Source organism: Charadrius vociferus, unplaced genomic scaffold (assembly GCF_000708025.1).
Source record: "Charadrius vociferus isolate BGI_N301 unplaced genomic scaffold, ASM70802v2 scaffold251, whole genome shotgun sequence".
NCBI lineage: Eukaryota > Metazoa > Chordata > Aves > Charadriiformes > Charadriidae > Charadrius > Charadrius vociferus.
In genome coordinates, this window is record NW_009646963.1 from 1,374,823 (window position 1) to 1,389,786 (window position 14,964).

The 14,964-nt window shown below is 49.8% G+C and overlaps 2 protein-coding genes across 2 annotated transcripts; one reads left to right on the forward strand and one right to left on the reverse strand.

Moving 5' to 3' along the window:
• Nucleotides 1-437: 437 nt before the first annotated feature.
• On the forward strand, nt 438-3,667 carry NAGA (N-acetylgalactosaminidase, alpha-). The gene is made up of 7 exons (XM_009895271.1): nt 438-731; nt 844-1,021; nt 1,287-1,381; nt 2,008-2,169; nt 2,651-2,848; nt 3,054-3,197; nt 3,485-3,667. Exons 1-7 carry the CDS (start codon nt 438-440, stop codon nt 3,665-3,667), a joined length of 1,254 nt encoding a protein of 417 aa, XP_009893573.1.
• Nucleotides 3,668-7,344: 3,677 nt separating this feature from the next.
• On the reverse strand, nt 7,345-13,848 carry WBP2NL (WBP2 N-terminal like). The gene is made up of 8 exons (XM_009895272.1): nt 13,844-13,848; nt 12,487-12,643; nt 11,807-11,942; nt 10,168-10,260; nt 9,189-9,407; nt 8,667-8,789; nt 8,293-8,369; nt 7,345-7,392 (listed from the first exon to the last, which is right to left on the reverse strand). The coding sequence occupies exons 1-8, from the start codon at nt 13,846-13,848 to the stop codon at nt 7,345-7,347; spliced, it is 858 nt and encodes a 285-aa protein (XP_009893574.1).
• Between the last annotated feature and the right edge of the window lie 1,116 nt (nt 13,849-14,964).

The window sequence follows — 14,964 nt, forward strand, 5'->3', positions numbered from 1 at the left end:
GGGGAGCGGTGGGGGGACACCACCCCACCCCCCCACACCCCCTTCACACACAGGGGGGCCCCGCCTTCCCCCCCTCCCTGCAAGGAAGGCTTGTCCTGCGTGTCCCCTGCCCGAGGGACCCGGCTCGGAAACGCCGCGCCAGTGTCACGGGTCTGTCCCGGGTGGGTGGACGGGGGGATGTCAGGGCGGAGGAGGGTGGGTGGTCGGGTCGGACATCGGGCCCGGGAGGGCTCTGGCACCGCCTGTGTCCCTGCGACGAGCCCTGCGGCAGTGGGATCTCGGGGAGCATTGGGTGCGAGGGAGGTGGGGGGGCTCAGGCACCCCCGTGCTGGGGCTGGAGAGCCCCCAGCGCTGAGGGATGTGGCCGGGCTTTGCGGGGTGTTGGGGAAACGCTTCCTCTCGCTGAGATCAGTGAACAAAACATGGGCAGGATTTAAATGGCAGCCTTGGGGACCCTCCTGTATGGCCCAGGCCAGCCATGCAGTGACAGACCCTCCAGAGCCCTTGTTAGCCCTGAAGTCCTGCTGGTTGCCCACAGCCAGTGGGGTGTGGTGGTCACAGGGGCTCAGCCTGCTGTCCCCCTGCGCCTGGCAGAGGACGGCTGGAGGGACCTGGGCTACAAGTACATCAACATCGATGACTGCTGGTCAGCCAAGCAGCGGGACGCGGCGGGACGGCTTGTTCCTGACCCCGAGAGGTTTCCCAGGGGGATTAAGGCCCTGGCTGACTACGTGAGTGCCTGCTGGGGATGGTCGGGGGGTTTCCATGTCCCCATGCTGCCTGGTTCCCAGGAGGTACCTCGGACCCTCTCGTCCCCTCCTTGCAGCTGTCCTCTCTTTGCAGGTCCATGCCCGGGGCCTGAAGCTGGGCATTTATGGTGACCTGGGCATCCTCACCTGTGGGGGCTACCCAGGTACCACGCTGGACTACGTGGAGCGGGATGCCCAGACCTTTGCAGAGTGGGGTGTGGACATGCTGAAGCTGGATGGGTGCTACTCATCAAGAGAAGAGCAGGCAGAGGGTAAAGGCTCCCCGGCTGGCTGGTGTTTCTCCCCTCCACTGCTCCAGTCAGGGCAGCTGGGCATCTGCTGAAATGTTTGGCCAGCTTCAGTTCTTCCCTTGCATCTCCTGTTGAAGCTCTTGGGCAAAGAGGAGGGAGTTTGGGTGCCCTAGAGCTGGTGTAAGGCAGGAGGCCAGGCTGGCCTGGGGTCCCCCTGATGGGGCGGGCTGGGATGGAGGCTGCAGCCCGCTGTCTCCTTCACCATTTGTCATCTTCTCTCCTGAAGGCTACCCAGAAATGGCAAAGGCCTTGAACGCCACAGGTCGCCCCATCGTCTACTCCTGCAGCTGGCCAGCGTATCAGGGGGGGCTCCCCCCCAAGGTGAGGGTTGTCCTGTCTGGTGGCTGTTTCTCATGTCCCCTGTGCCCTGGGGAGTCCTTGTTGGAGCTGCAGGAGCTGATTGCTACACCCTGCTTATTGCTCTGCCCCTGGTAGGATGGGGCTGCAGGTCCCCGGGGGGCATGTGGTTTCCCTGCCAGGCATCTGGGGACACTTGGGGTTTTTTGGGGGAAACAAGGCCCTCTGCACCCCATTCGGCTGGTATGGAGTTGGTCCCAAGAGTTTTTTCTTCTGAGACTGGTCCTATCTGGTTTAAGTGCTTGAAATAGGATGTTCCTCCTAGTAACGCTTCTTGAGAATTGAGTATGTTAATTTAGTTCCTCTTCTACCTTCTGAGTCAACACCAAGCTGGCCTCATTCTTGGCAGCTGATCATACTTCCCCATGATCTCTGTGGGTTTTTTGCCAGACATCCTATTATACTGTGATGTGCTCAGTCATATTGGGCTATGACTCTGTCCTCCTTCATTACATGATGTTGCCCTTCTCCAGTTCCCTCTGCCTTGCAAGCACCTGGCCACTGCAGCTCTCAAGTCTGGCTGCCCCTTCTCCCCCAGCTTGCAGACCCCATCTTTTCTCCCTCCTGCCTGACCCTGTGCTCCTCTCCAGGTGAACTACACCGTCCTGGCAGAGGTCTGCAACCTGTGGCGTAACTACGATGACATTCAGGACTCCTGGGACAGCGTACTTTCCATCCTGGACTGGTTCTCTGCAAACCAGGACGTGCTGCAGCCAGCAGCTGGCCCTGGCCATTGGAATGACCCAGACATGGTGTGGCTGGGTGGTTGGTGCACTGACCCTGGCTAGGGATGGGGGTCTCTGGGGATCCCCTTTTAGGTACAGGGTGAAGGACGAGCGCCAGGAGCAAGAGCCCAGTTGCTGCAAAGAGGCAAAGCTCATGTTGCTCTTGGCTAAGCTGTGGGAAAAGCCCGTGGTTGCAACAAACCCTTCACTGCTTAAGAATACCTGTGGAGTTGTCCAGGTGTCCTTGTCCTTCCCTGCACAGCCTGAGGGGAGATAGTGGCGAAGCGAAGGGTGTTAGTGACTGCGTTTAAATGTGTGCTGACAGCTCAGCACCTAGCAGGGGTGGGATCTCTTGGTGCTGGTAGGCTTCTTGAGGGGAAACAAAAGTGCATGTGAGGTTTCCCATGCGTGCTTCCTCCCAGCAAGCTGCAACATCATCAAGGGTGACAAGCTGATAAGTTTCTAACCCTTTTCTGCCTCTCCTGTCTTTTCACCCTCTCCCCTCCAGCTCATCATTGGGAACTTTGGCCTTAGCTACGAACAGTCACGCTCCCAAATGGCCTTGTGGACGGTAATGGCAGCTCCACTCCTCATGTCCACGGATCTCCGCACCATCTCCCCAAGCGCCAAGGAGATCCTGCAGAACCGCCTGATGATCCAGATCAACCAGGACCCCCTGGGAATCCAGGGGCGCAGGATTGTCAAGGTTAGGGGGAAAGCAGATGCAATTGGAAGAGCAGACAAGCAGCACGGGGCGTCACAATAAGGAGGGAGAGGGAAGCAATGCAGAGAAACATAAGCAGGAGAGCAGCAGCACCTGCTGGCGTAGCTGCCCTGCAGGGCAAGTTCAGAAGTTATGGGCCAGTGCTGGCCCCAGAAGCTCTGCCTCACTCACCCATCCCCATCCCTAGGAGAAATCCCACATCGAGGTGTTCCTGCGCCCGCTGTCCCACGCCGCCAGCACCCTCGTCTTCTTCAGCCGGAGGACAGATATGCCCTTCCTCTACACCACCAGCCTGGCCAAGCTCCACTTCCCTGAGGACACCGCGTATGAGGTGAGTCTCAATGGCATGCTGCATGGAGGGGCAGCACCGTGGCACCTGGATCCCCCTCTTTCCAACTCCCCACTTTGACACCCTCTGCATTTTGGGGGTGGGCGGGGGAAGGACTCCCACTGCCTGCCCCCAGGACGAAGGGGCAGCCGCCCGTTGGGTGGCCCTCCTGTTTCCCGCTTCTGTGCCCTGTCCTGCCATGCCATGTCAAGTCACTGTGGCTGGACCTCAAGATGAGGAAATCCTGGAAGTCTGTGGAAATCCTGGTAGCCACCATCTCTGTCTTCCAGGTACAAGACGTATACAGCGGGAAGACCATCAGTGGCTTAAAGACAGAAGACAGCTTCTCGGTTGTTATTAACCCCTCAGGGGTGGTCATGTGGTATCTCTATCCCACAGCGTTCCCGGCGCAGCCCTGGCACATTGTCAGAAAGCAAGCCCCTGGCGAGGGTTTCCGCCCGGTCCTGCTGTGACGAGGCTCAGCAGATGGGGGTGTGGGTCAGTGCTGGGGTGAGCTGTGAGACCCTGGGGCGCGTGGCTAAGTGCCTTTTGCTGGTGTGCCCAGCAGTGCTGGGGAGTGACCATGCACCAGTTTGATGATGTCTACTACTCAGTCTGTGTAAAGCAGGACTTCTTTTTACCCACCTGCTCTGCTGGTGTGCAGAGCATAATTCCTTGGTGATTGCAAAGCTCTTTAAATCCTCCTGTGGAAGATGCCATACAAGCAGAGTCCAGCTGCTGTTAGTGTTTGTCAGTTCTGACACCTGAGCACTTTACCACTTCGAGCTGCAGGAACCTGCAGCTGCAGTGCTTTACTACCACTGACTGCTGCAGGGGCTGTTTGAACTACACCTGCAGAAAGGCTTGGGATGCTTTAGTGTCTCCTAGGGGAGTGACCACCGTCTTACCCCCTCTGTGTGATGGCATTAGCCTCAAGACCTGGTCACCTTCTTTCCTTTGCTATAAGCAGCTTGGCTTAGAATAAGGGGCTGTCAATAGGGCTGCACCCTTCCCATGTACATTCCCTGGGACCAAGAGCTCCTGGAGGCGTGATGGTCCTGTGCAGGGAGGCTTTGCTTGCAGACTTGACCCTGCTGCCAGGCTGCTGGAGGCCAGCACCACTACAGCCTAGCTGGTGTGCTAGCACTGGATTAAAGCCCCTCTGGTGTCAGTTTACAGCAGAGCAGTGCAAAAAACCTCCATCGGCGATGCACAACCCCAGCAGCCTTGCTGTGGTATAGCACCAAAAACTGCAGGGCCGTAGTGTGTTGCACACAAATGGTGTCTTTTGAGTTGGGAGACGGTCAGAGGTGCCTCCAAGCTGCATCCTATTCTTACTCTAGCAGGAAATGCCTGTTCAGAGGGCTCAGGTGCTCCTCCCCTGGGCTGAACACTCAAGGGTTTCTCAGGGAAAGGCTCCTCCTTCTCCCAAGGGCACCTACATCCACAGCTCTATCCTGAGGAGGAGCCAGCACTCCTGGAGGGAACAGCAGGACAAACTGTAGAAGCTTCAACTGCTTCACTTCATACAGTGCACAGCCTATGGAAGAGTTTCAGGCGAGACATGGCCTACCCTGACTGCCCCAGAGCAGAGTGCAGCATTTGTGAAGATTGCCTCTTAAGATTGCAGCCCAGGAAGACCGACACAAGATTAAGGCTCAGATTGGGGAAATACTACATTTTAGAAGAAGTTTCCCCTTTCTATTCAGATGCGGGAGGGTTCCTGATCATCTGGCCGCTCTGGTTCCCACAGGACCAAATGGCTGATTTTGGCCACTTCCAGAAACCTTCTCTGAGTGCAGCAGCAAGACACTGAATGCGATGCTTGCAGTGCTAACAGGAATGGACAAGCGCACTTCACATCTCTATACAGGAGCTGGCTTTGTTCTTGGGGAGCAACTCAGACAAATTAATCAAAATAAAGGGGAAGCAGGTCACAGGCTCTCGTTTCATGTTTATTCAGTGTTGTTAGTGATAGCCACTTGGTTAATGCAGGGTTACAGGGTCATTACCTCAAAACAGGAATGACTACGCTAAGAAATAGAACTGGTTTCCTCTCAGAGACTGGACTGACGCAGAGTAGGAATGGGCTTTCCAGTAGTTACATCATGTTCATCAGGGCAAGGGCTTTCCTTGGCACAAGGGGAAACAGATTTTGCAGTCCACAGTTAAGTGCTATTTTCCTTTACCATATATTTATTTTTCTCCTCACTGGAAAAAAAATTTGCTAGCGAGGAGTATCTCTTAAAGACAGGCCTTCCCTCTGGCAGTAAATGTACACAGGAGAGGTGCTACAAATACAGCCATAGTGAGTAGCAGGGGACACACAATGTTGTGCCTGCCCCAGGGATATGAACACATGCCAGTTCTGGATATCTGGGTGAGAGCAAAGGCCCAAATCAGCCTTCCACCCTCCCCAGGCAGCAAGAGGATAACCCCTACCTTCTTCTCTCCCCCCAGTTACGTGATTCCAGATCCAGTTTAGCCATACACCAGGGAGAGAGGACTGGCCCAGAGCTGACCCAAGAGAACACCACCAGTGGTTGTTGTTTGTTCCAGCCTTCTGTACAGTAGGCGAAAATGAAGGTCAATGCAACATGCACATATAACAGTGAACAGGCAGCTAAAGGTATCAACACTCCTGTATTAAAGTGCAATTCAAAAAGTTACAAACATTCATAGTTGATTTTTTTTTTTTTAAATACAGAGTTATTAGAGTATTTCTAACTCAGACATAAAAGGCTGAGATAAGGAAATTTGCTTCCCCTGTGCAGAGCTGCTTTAGGAATTCACACTTGCAAGTTGTGCAAGCCTGACTTACAAGAGAGCCCTGGCACACAGGGAAGCAAGAGGGAAGACATTCCTTCCCCTTCACTGTGAAGGTAGGAAGGCTGTAGGAAGAAGTACGATCACCCCATATGTAAAGGATTGCAAAGGTCTCCACCAGACTACAGAAACTCTCTTCAGAGCAGGTTTAATGGCACTATGTCCTAATGAAGAAGGAATGGTTATGGCTGAGCAGCCAGTCTCTGCAAGACAGCAGAGTGTTAGTAACATCCACACCAGACAGTGGTTCCAAGCTGAGAGAGGGCACTGCACCTCCCACTAAGAGACCCAACTCCAGTTTTACAGCGCCTGCCCTCCCACGCTGCTCAGATGTGGGCATACAGGCCTTGGCTGTGGTGGCCCAAGGAAGAGATGAAGGCCAGTGGAGCTAGCATGCAGCACAAGCTTGCTCAGCAGAGGGAGCCAGGGCTGCAGGACCTGTCTCCTAACAAGGCTCGTGCCAGGTCATCTTCCTAAGGTAACACATTTTGCTCCAAGGCAAGCAGCCTCCTGTGCAGCACTTGACTCCATTACACTTGAAGAACGGCTGCCTGACACAGGATCATTGCACAGATATGGGACCTGCTTCTAGGAGACGGAAAGGAAGACCGATTCACATGTCTGCCAGTATCAGCTCACTGCCCTGCAGGCACACCTTTGTTTGCTTTTCTATTCCATGTCTACAAAGGCAGGCTGACTGGGGCCCATCCCCTTCCCTCTTGCGCAGACAAATGCTTCAGTGTCTCTTAGGATGCACTTCCCAAGTTCATCACACCATGACTGTTAGTCCAGGACATGAAGCGCATGTTTCCAGCATGATACAGGATTTCCAGAGTCCCACCTCATGCTGAGCTGTGCCAGAATTTAAGAAATTTAACACCTTTCTGGGGCACCCAAGAGTCTATGCAAGCAACCTCAGGGCTCTCTATACCTTTCCTCTTGGATGGTGCTTCAGAAGAAGTCAAAAGTTTGGTGTTCGAAGAAGTTTTACTCCAAGATCCCAGAGCCTTCATATTCTAGTCCTAGATTAGTGATGTGGTCTACTGGTGGTTTAAGAAGTCCATCTCTCTCCTTAAGCCAATGGCAGAGCAAAAGGTTAGTGCTTCAACCCAAAGAGATAAAGTAAATAAGCAGGAAAGTGCTGTTCTTCTGTCTTGTATTGCCACCGACTTTACGTTTAAGGAGGGCAGGCGTTCCCCTGCCCAGCACTACATATATTGTGTATATACAAAGAGACCTAGAGATACGCTAACCCGAGGGGCAGTAACAGCCAAGTTGTCTTCAGGAAGAGAGGGCATGGGAGGCTGGTTGCAATTTCCTTCTGTTAGTTGTTCTTCTTATCCTCAGGAGGTGCGTAAGGAGGTGGCTGATCCTGGAAGGAGATACAGTAGAGTCAACAATCCTGCTGATTTTATGACGAAGCTCTTACCCAGGCGTTCCCAGGCTCAGCTTACAAGAAATCACTGCTCTTCAGTGAGCTACAGCCAGAGCCAGGTGCTGTGTTATAAACTGGCATTTCACCACCCCATTCCTCTCCAGTATCAGTTATGCTCCAGAAGATATGCTACCTCTCATAATGTTTCTAGTGAAGGTCCCCTCAAAAACAGGTAACAAGTAAGCTATTGCAAATAACAGACCACTTAATCTGTTTTAATCCCCATCCTCCCTTCACTTCCAGGGCTTTGTCTCTGTTGACGTTCATAGCTCTGACCCAGCAGACAGCAAGTCCCTGGGCTGAGGGCCAGCTTTGCTGCTCCATCAGTCTCCAGCCCACCACAGAGCCACACGAGGCAGTGAAGGGCATAGGCAGACTGGTCATCACGTGCCAGATGTGGGCTACAGACTACCTACTGGCTGCCACTGACTGCACTTTAAGAGACCTCCCTGCCTCCATGCAGCCCAGAAAAAAATGGAAAGGAAAGCCCCACGCTCACATCCTTCAGTGACCTGCTCTTCTTTAACTGTCCCCACTCTCAGGCCCAACAGAAACAGAGACCTTCTGTTGTACTGGGTTGTACAGTACAACAGAACTCATTCAGTAACCAACTGAATGGTTGTTACTGGGTGAGTCTTAAGGCCCTCCTCCTTCCCTGACTGAGGATTTAACAAGCTGCCTTCGTGCCACTATCATCCACACCTGCCAGGAAAATGCATACTTTCTGTGCATGTTCAAAATGAAGGCACGCTAGGCTTTTCTAGGAAAGCAAACCGCTGCCTCTCTGAGTGACGGAAGAGGGAGCAGGCACACGCAGACCACAGGCGCAGTACTCACCATGGGCATGTACACATTGTGTGGGTTGGCGGGGTTGTAATATGCACTGGAAGCGGCTTCCATGGCCTTATTGCTCCCTAGAAAGGAAAGAGAAGATGCCATCTTACATAGCTTAGGCAGTGGCCCAAGCCCCAGAGCTTTCTCCCCAGCCATAGCTCTTTTGAGGGGTCAGGAAAGCTGCAAGCTAGCTAGAGCTGACCACAAGCCGTGCAGTGCAGAGCTGAGCAGCTTCCCCCACGCTCTGCTATCTCAAATAATAGATCAAGATGACTTCAAACTCCTGCAACAGCTTCCCCACCCCACACTGTGCCCTCAACGCACCAAGCCCCCAAGTACTTTTTTGCACCCAGACCCTGCCAGCCCCCCAGTCTCACCTGGCATCCCTGGGCCCACCCAAGCTGGGGGAGCTGAGGGGGCTGAGGGTCCTGCAGGAGATGGCCCAGAGTAGGGGGGAGGAGGTGGCACATACATGGGGTTTGGAAGTGGTGGGTAAATACCTGAAAAAGATGACACTGGATTGATGCTTCGGACCGTGGCAATGGGATAGGGGGGAGGAGAGCTCACAGGCCCAGCAGCACATTAGCTCTGGACAAGAGCAGCAGTGAGGGAAGCTCTGCGGGCTTGGCAGGGATTTGACATTTTGCTAATGTCCGGCATACCAGCAGGCAACAACTCTCTGACAAGCAGCAGCACAATTTACAAACCACATTTTAATCTGACATCCAGCTGCAATGATAGAGGCACACGAGTATGATCAACAGCATGTGACAGATTTTTTGCAAGGACAAGGATCCTTGATGGAGACAAAACTACAATAACCCTGACCGTACCATTGTGATTTCTTTACAACGAACACCAAACACACCCTGCCAGTCACCGTTACACAATTTCCAAACCTGGGGTCTGGGCATATGGATATCCCATGGGCTGTGGAGCTGGTCCATAGGCACTCATCGGAGGTGGTGCGTAAGGATATGGTCCGTTTGGTGGTGGAGGAGCAGCATAGCCCCCCGGCGCAGGTGAATAACCCCCAGGAGTAGGTGGGGCGGGTGCATACCCTCCAGGAACAGGTGTATAGCCATAGCCAGGGTTCTGGAGAGGAACGCCACTGGAAGCTAAGGAGCACATGTTTAGTAAGCCAGACACCCTTTTGTTACAACTAAATGTATAGAATAAAAGGAAAATAGTTCTGTTCATGCAGCACTATTTCCCTTCATCTAAATTCACTATACAGTGTTGGCATAGTACTGTGCTTGGAAAGCATTAGTCTCCTTGCTGCAAGTTCACAGTGTGCTAAAGGAAACCTGCTGCAAAAATACTAGCTATCAGGTACCAGTCCCATCACAGAGCTCCAACTGCTGGAAGTAAAGACTGTTCTAAAGCAAGGATCTGTAGGGTGTTTTTTTCTTTTTAAACTTTCCTATCAGGAAAAAAACGTATATTTTCCCCCCCATTTGGAAGTTTTAAATTGAAGTTGCTTTTTTAAATTTATCCCCCCCCCCTCCCCCCCGGCAAATGTGCACATTTTAACCTCCCCCATCTTACTCCTATAAGATGAACTGAGGGTAGGTAAGTGAATCAATTTTTCACCATCACATATTTCAACTTTATTCCAGGAGGAATAACATTCTGTAGAAAAAGGTGGTCCACCTCAGAAGCACAAACCCCAGAATATTCTGACTGCACAAAGCACTAAGGTGAAATAAAGAAAAAGGATTGGAAGGCAAAATAAAACTTCCCCTGGAAAGAGAAAAAATACGTTGCTGCAAGAGAGTGCATAGGGTACCCCTTCATCCCACAAAGTTCAAAAAGAGTACTATTCTCTAACTAGCTCAGCCAACCGCGGGGGAACTGAAGACTCTGAAGATCCCTTACCATTGGAGGCAGCTTTGAACATCAGCTGTCCAAACTCAATGGCTCCTCCACTGTTGAAAGTCAGTTTAAAGGTCCCCTGACCTTCCCAGCCACCTACAAGAGACAGAATTAGAATTGAAACAGACTATCAACCTCCTCAGTAGCAGTCAAGACAGCAAAACAGCTAATACTCAATTATTTTTTTTCTTCCTTATTTCAAAACTGTTTTGCGTCCTATTGCCAGGGGAAAGAATCACGGCATTGCAACCAGATGTCCCCCAAAAATATTATCTCAAGAAGATCAGGAATTTATTTCTTTATCCTTAAAAGTCGATCCTAACTATAGTTATGTGGAACCACCTCCACTAGATACTAGGTGGTTTTCTTCTTTCCTGAAAGGTTTAATAGAACCTAATAATAAACACAGTGTAAAGAAAGAACACTTAATTCACTGAGGATTTTAATTCAAAGCTCTCCAATTAAGTTTTATTGCTGACCTCAGTGGACTACAGATCAGGATCTGCAACTCAAGCTAGGATTTAAATCAAATGCAACATTTTTAATCTCTTTGACCCACAGAAGCTCAGACAGATTATAAATGCTTGGGTATAATAGCAATTTTTCAGAAAAAATTCAAGTAGGTGATCATATTGCAAGATATACAAGAGTGCTTTATTTTGTATGGGCTTTTTTGGTGTTTTTTTTTTTAGGGGGGTGCTTTGGTTTTTTTGGTGTCTTTAGAAAAAAAGATGTTATTTAAATAAGAGATTTCATAAAATAAGACCTATCTTCCTTGTCTAACAATGAAGTTAGTAAAAGTAGAGATGGTCTTCAGGGGACAAAGTAGAAATACAGTATAGAAATATCACAAGACAATCCACCATGGATAAAGTCACCCCCTTGGAGATTCGCCTCTTTGAAACCACTGTCTTTGTATGATTTCAGCCCGAGAAAGTGGGCTGATCCGCAATCCCCAGAGGACCCAGTCACTTTAAAACATTGTTACGAACAGAAAGCAAAACCATAAGTTTATGTGCCTTTTGACAGCATCTGGAGAGCTTAAGAGGGCTGAAGAGGGAAGAAATTGGAACCAGAAGCCTTGTTTTTAATCCCTGTTTATCTTCTGCAATTCCCTGTGTTTGGTCATGACCACGACAGCAAGTCTTACTACAGTTTCATCATGAAATGGGGAACAAAGCTACATCAATGACATACAGCAGCATCCTAGATGCATGTAAACGTAGCCAAGTTGTTAAGCAACTACTGACCTCCAGAAAACAAAAGTGATCATTAATTCTGTCTATCAATACCAATGACTGGTGACTTGGTCACTTACCTACCCTTCCAGGTCAAAGACAGGGGAAAACAAGCACATGCGGAAACTGAGTAAACATGACATAGACAGCAAGACAGAATTAACAAGATTAAAAAACCAGTTATCTTGTGAAAGTCAGCTACTAGCTTTGGGGGCAGACAGTAACACAGAAACAGTGCCTTAAAGTTCATAAGACACAAGTTACCTCAACATGGACGTACTAGCTATAGTGCCACAGCTACTCCGTCTGTCTTTTCTGCGCACATAAACCATCTATCTGACGTTCACCAGAAAAGGACTTGTAACACTTAGGAAAAGTTCAGTCTACAAAGCACAGGCACATACCTCCTGCCTCAGCTTGAATCTGTCCTTTGATGTAATTGGCAGAGAAAACAGGCTGCTCAATTGAGCATCCTTTCACCAAATAAAACGGCATCATGAAAGACAGCATGGGATCCTTGCCCTTCGACACAAAGATCATCTGCAAGACAGGAGGGAACGCCTCTGAATTACTTGAATTAGATATAAAGGGTGGTCACAGAGTTATAGTTGTAGCAGCATCCAAAAAGAGGGTAACTTAACTCCTAGTGTAAATATGCATGGTGTTATTTCACAGCTTAATACTGTGGGATCCCAAACAGATTTTATGGCACTTGCCTCACTTGCCTGAAACATGTATATTGCAAAATAATATACCACTTAAAACACACATGCATATTTACCGAGTTTTATTGTTCTGCTTTTTAAGGATAAGCTATGACAGTTTTCAAAAAAAGTAATATTGACTGACATATTGTATGAAAGATATTCTCTAGACAGTGATTTCCAGGACTGCATGCGCGTTCGTAGGGAATTGGGATTGCGACACAGGCATGAACTATCCTATTTCCACCTTCCCTTTTCCTACCTAGTACTCTCAGTGGTTCCTCCCATAACAAAAATCACTTCTAGCACCAACTAGATTCCTGGTCTAAAGTCTACAAGGTCCCTTGAGAAAACAGAAGCCCTGCTGGCATCAAACTTACCCTGTAAGGGGTGAGATACAACATTCCTTTCTTGGTGCCTTTGAAGATTTCAGGCTTGCCCGTCACGTCACTGAACGAGAGCTCCACATCTTTACACTGTTTGAGAACACTAAAGGAGGAAATCAGGCAAATTGAAGAGAGAAACTCAGCAACAGCTCTGACACACACTCCCCCCCATCACACAGGGAGGGGAACAGCACACCAGAAACTCTGAATATTGTCCCGAAAGACTCAGTTCTGATGGAGGCCCCGCCATATTTTTTTTTTTTTTTTTAACAGAGAGGGATGATTCATGCAGAGACAATCCCTGCTCCTCATCCACAAAGGGAAGCTTTAAATGTCAGTTTCTCTTTCTGTTTCCAAAGCCATCAGGCTGAGGAATTCCCCTCTCCACATGAGAAGACCATCAGCCCAAAGGTCAGGGCACAGAAAAGGTTAAGGTGCCTGAAACCACACTCTTGAAGCCAAGGTATCATCTCAGAGCAAGCCTCTCCCTCCAAGTCCATGCCCAAATCCAGGACTGGCCACTGCATGAGAAAACACTGCACCCACTATGCTACTGTGAGTTGTTACCCACTGCAACACTGCATCCACTGTGCAAACTGAGGAAGTTGCTTCACTAATACCCCCACTGCTGACCCTATTTCACATGATTTAAGTAAGTATTTGTAATAAACAGCACAACGCTAAGGAACAAAATAAAGGGCCAGTAATGTCAGCACTAAGGTTATTATTGTTGGATATCTATGGGAACATTAGTGAAGTTGCTCATGTCATGAAGCCAGATGAGAACTGTGAACACTGCAGGGTCAGGGATATGGAGGTGCCTGAAAAATTAAATATATTTTCAGGAAAAATGAAAGAGTCAACTCAGCAAAGCGTGTCACTGAATCTACAAGGTAGATCCTAAACATGCCACCTAGTAAGAAAATTTGCAGAATAAACAAAAGAGCCTTGTGGGTGACAAGCTTGCAGCATGTTACAGTGGCAGAAGAATCTGAGGAATTTTATGGTTGAAGAGCATGGGAAAAGAAAACACAAACCCCTAACCCAACACAAGTCTGAAGAGGCCGGATCTAAAGTAATCCTTATGTATTCTGATCAGCTTACTGCAGAAGTCAGATCAAGTCAGAAAATTGCAAAATTACTGGGGGAAGGTAGGAATCAGCAGAGCATGATGGGAAAACAATCAAAAGCCCTGTAGTTTCAGGCCGTGCGCTCTTTAGGAAAGAGAAAAACATAGCAGTATAGATGTATCTGAAAAATGCAGCTATCCAAGGAGGAAGACATTAAAAAGTCTAACTTTAATAAAAAAAAAATAAAATAACCTGACCAAGAAATTCTACTGGGACATTACTTCATAGTTGAGCTAGGTGCAGATTCTCAGCCTGGCTGGGAGGGACAGACTGATGAGGCCACAGAGCTCTTTCCGTTTCCAAGATGCAAAGGGGAAACACTTCTTTTAAGCTAAATAAAACCAGCTCCTTGACAGCTTGGATCTCACCAGAACACTTCCTCAACCATGTCCTGTAGCAGCATTTCACATCAGCTTGCCTCACCGGGAAGAATTTCTACATAGTCACTGTAATGTTTAGTCCTTCCCAGCTACTCACACAAATAACACACAGCCACCGCCACTGGGTGTAATTAGGCCACTGAACTGGTCTGCACCTGCATGCCTGTCCAGGGCTGTCATGAGAGAGCTCTGCACCTTGCAGAGCACCCACCTGTGACTAAGCAGCGCCTTAAGAATGGCTTGAGGTCAAGGATAGGGTGATTGCCTTTAAAGCAGCAAAAGCTCTCCATGTCAAAGGACTTCCCTGACTGAAACATTAGCAGTCAGTATTTGGAGTATATTTTTGGAGAGTAATTTTTCCTATGGTTTACCAGGCCCAAACCTACTCGATAATCCTTTACTGGGCCTTCGGTTTCTAGGACTTCTCTAGGCAAGGCCAGGATGTCGGGAGCACCCAAACACAATCGAAGTGAAGCTGAGTCCTGCCAAGCCAGTCTGTCAATCCCCACCCAGGGCAAGGGCGGGCATCGAGCAGCTGGTTGTGATTCCATGAGGAGAGGGGCTCTTCCCGCACCGAGGAGGGGGCCTGTTCTGCACAGGCCTCGCCTCTGACAAAAAGTTCTCCTTACTTTGAATGCAAGTAATTAAGACTCCTACCCTAAGCGGCCTCTGCCTCTCTGACATCTCTTCTAACTAATTGCATGACATTAAAAAAACCTAATTCCTGATCTTTTACAGGCACTGGCCGCTCACTCTTCACCCCAAGGCACCTGCTGGAGTGGCACTAAGGTCCGACGGAACTCCAGCACGGCAGACGGGGCAGCTCCGTCGGCTCCAGCCCAACCCGCTGCCCACCGCCTGCCCTTACCCGTCCCCACGCCGCCGAGGGAGCACTTTAATAACACAGGCCCTGCGCCGGGCCGGGCCGCCCCAGCGCGGCCGAGCTGCCTCCTGAAGCCTCC

What these genes read in the sequence shown, in the direction of transcription:
- NAGA (XM_009895271.1), top strand. Translation starts at nt 438, where the DNA reads ATGGCAGCCTTGGGGACCCTCCTGTATGGCCCAGGCCAGCCATGCAGT. An exon ending in AGGGGGGGCTCCCCCCCAAG is followed by an intron (nt 1,382 to 2,007) that starts GTGAGGGTTGTC and finishes GCTCCTCTCCAG; the next exon opens with GTGAACTACACCGTCCTGGC. An exon ending in CTGAGGACACCGCGTATGAG is followed by an intron (nt 3,198 to 3,484) that starts GTGAGTCTCAAT and finishes TCTGTCTTCCAG; the next exon opens with GTACAAGACGTATACAGCGG.
- WBP2NL (XM_009895272.1), bottom strand. An exon ending in TGTATCTCACCCCTTACAGG is followed by an intron (nt 11,943 to 12,486) that starts GTAAGTTTGATG and finishes CCTGTCTTGCAG; the next exon opens with ATGATCTTTGTGTCGAAGGG. An exon ending in GGTGGGCCCAGGGATGCCAG is followed by an intron (nt 8,370 to 8,666) that starts GTGAGACTGGGG and finishes TTTCCTTTCTAG; the next exon opens with GGAGCAATAAGGCCATGGAA.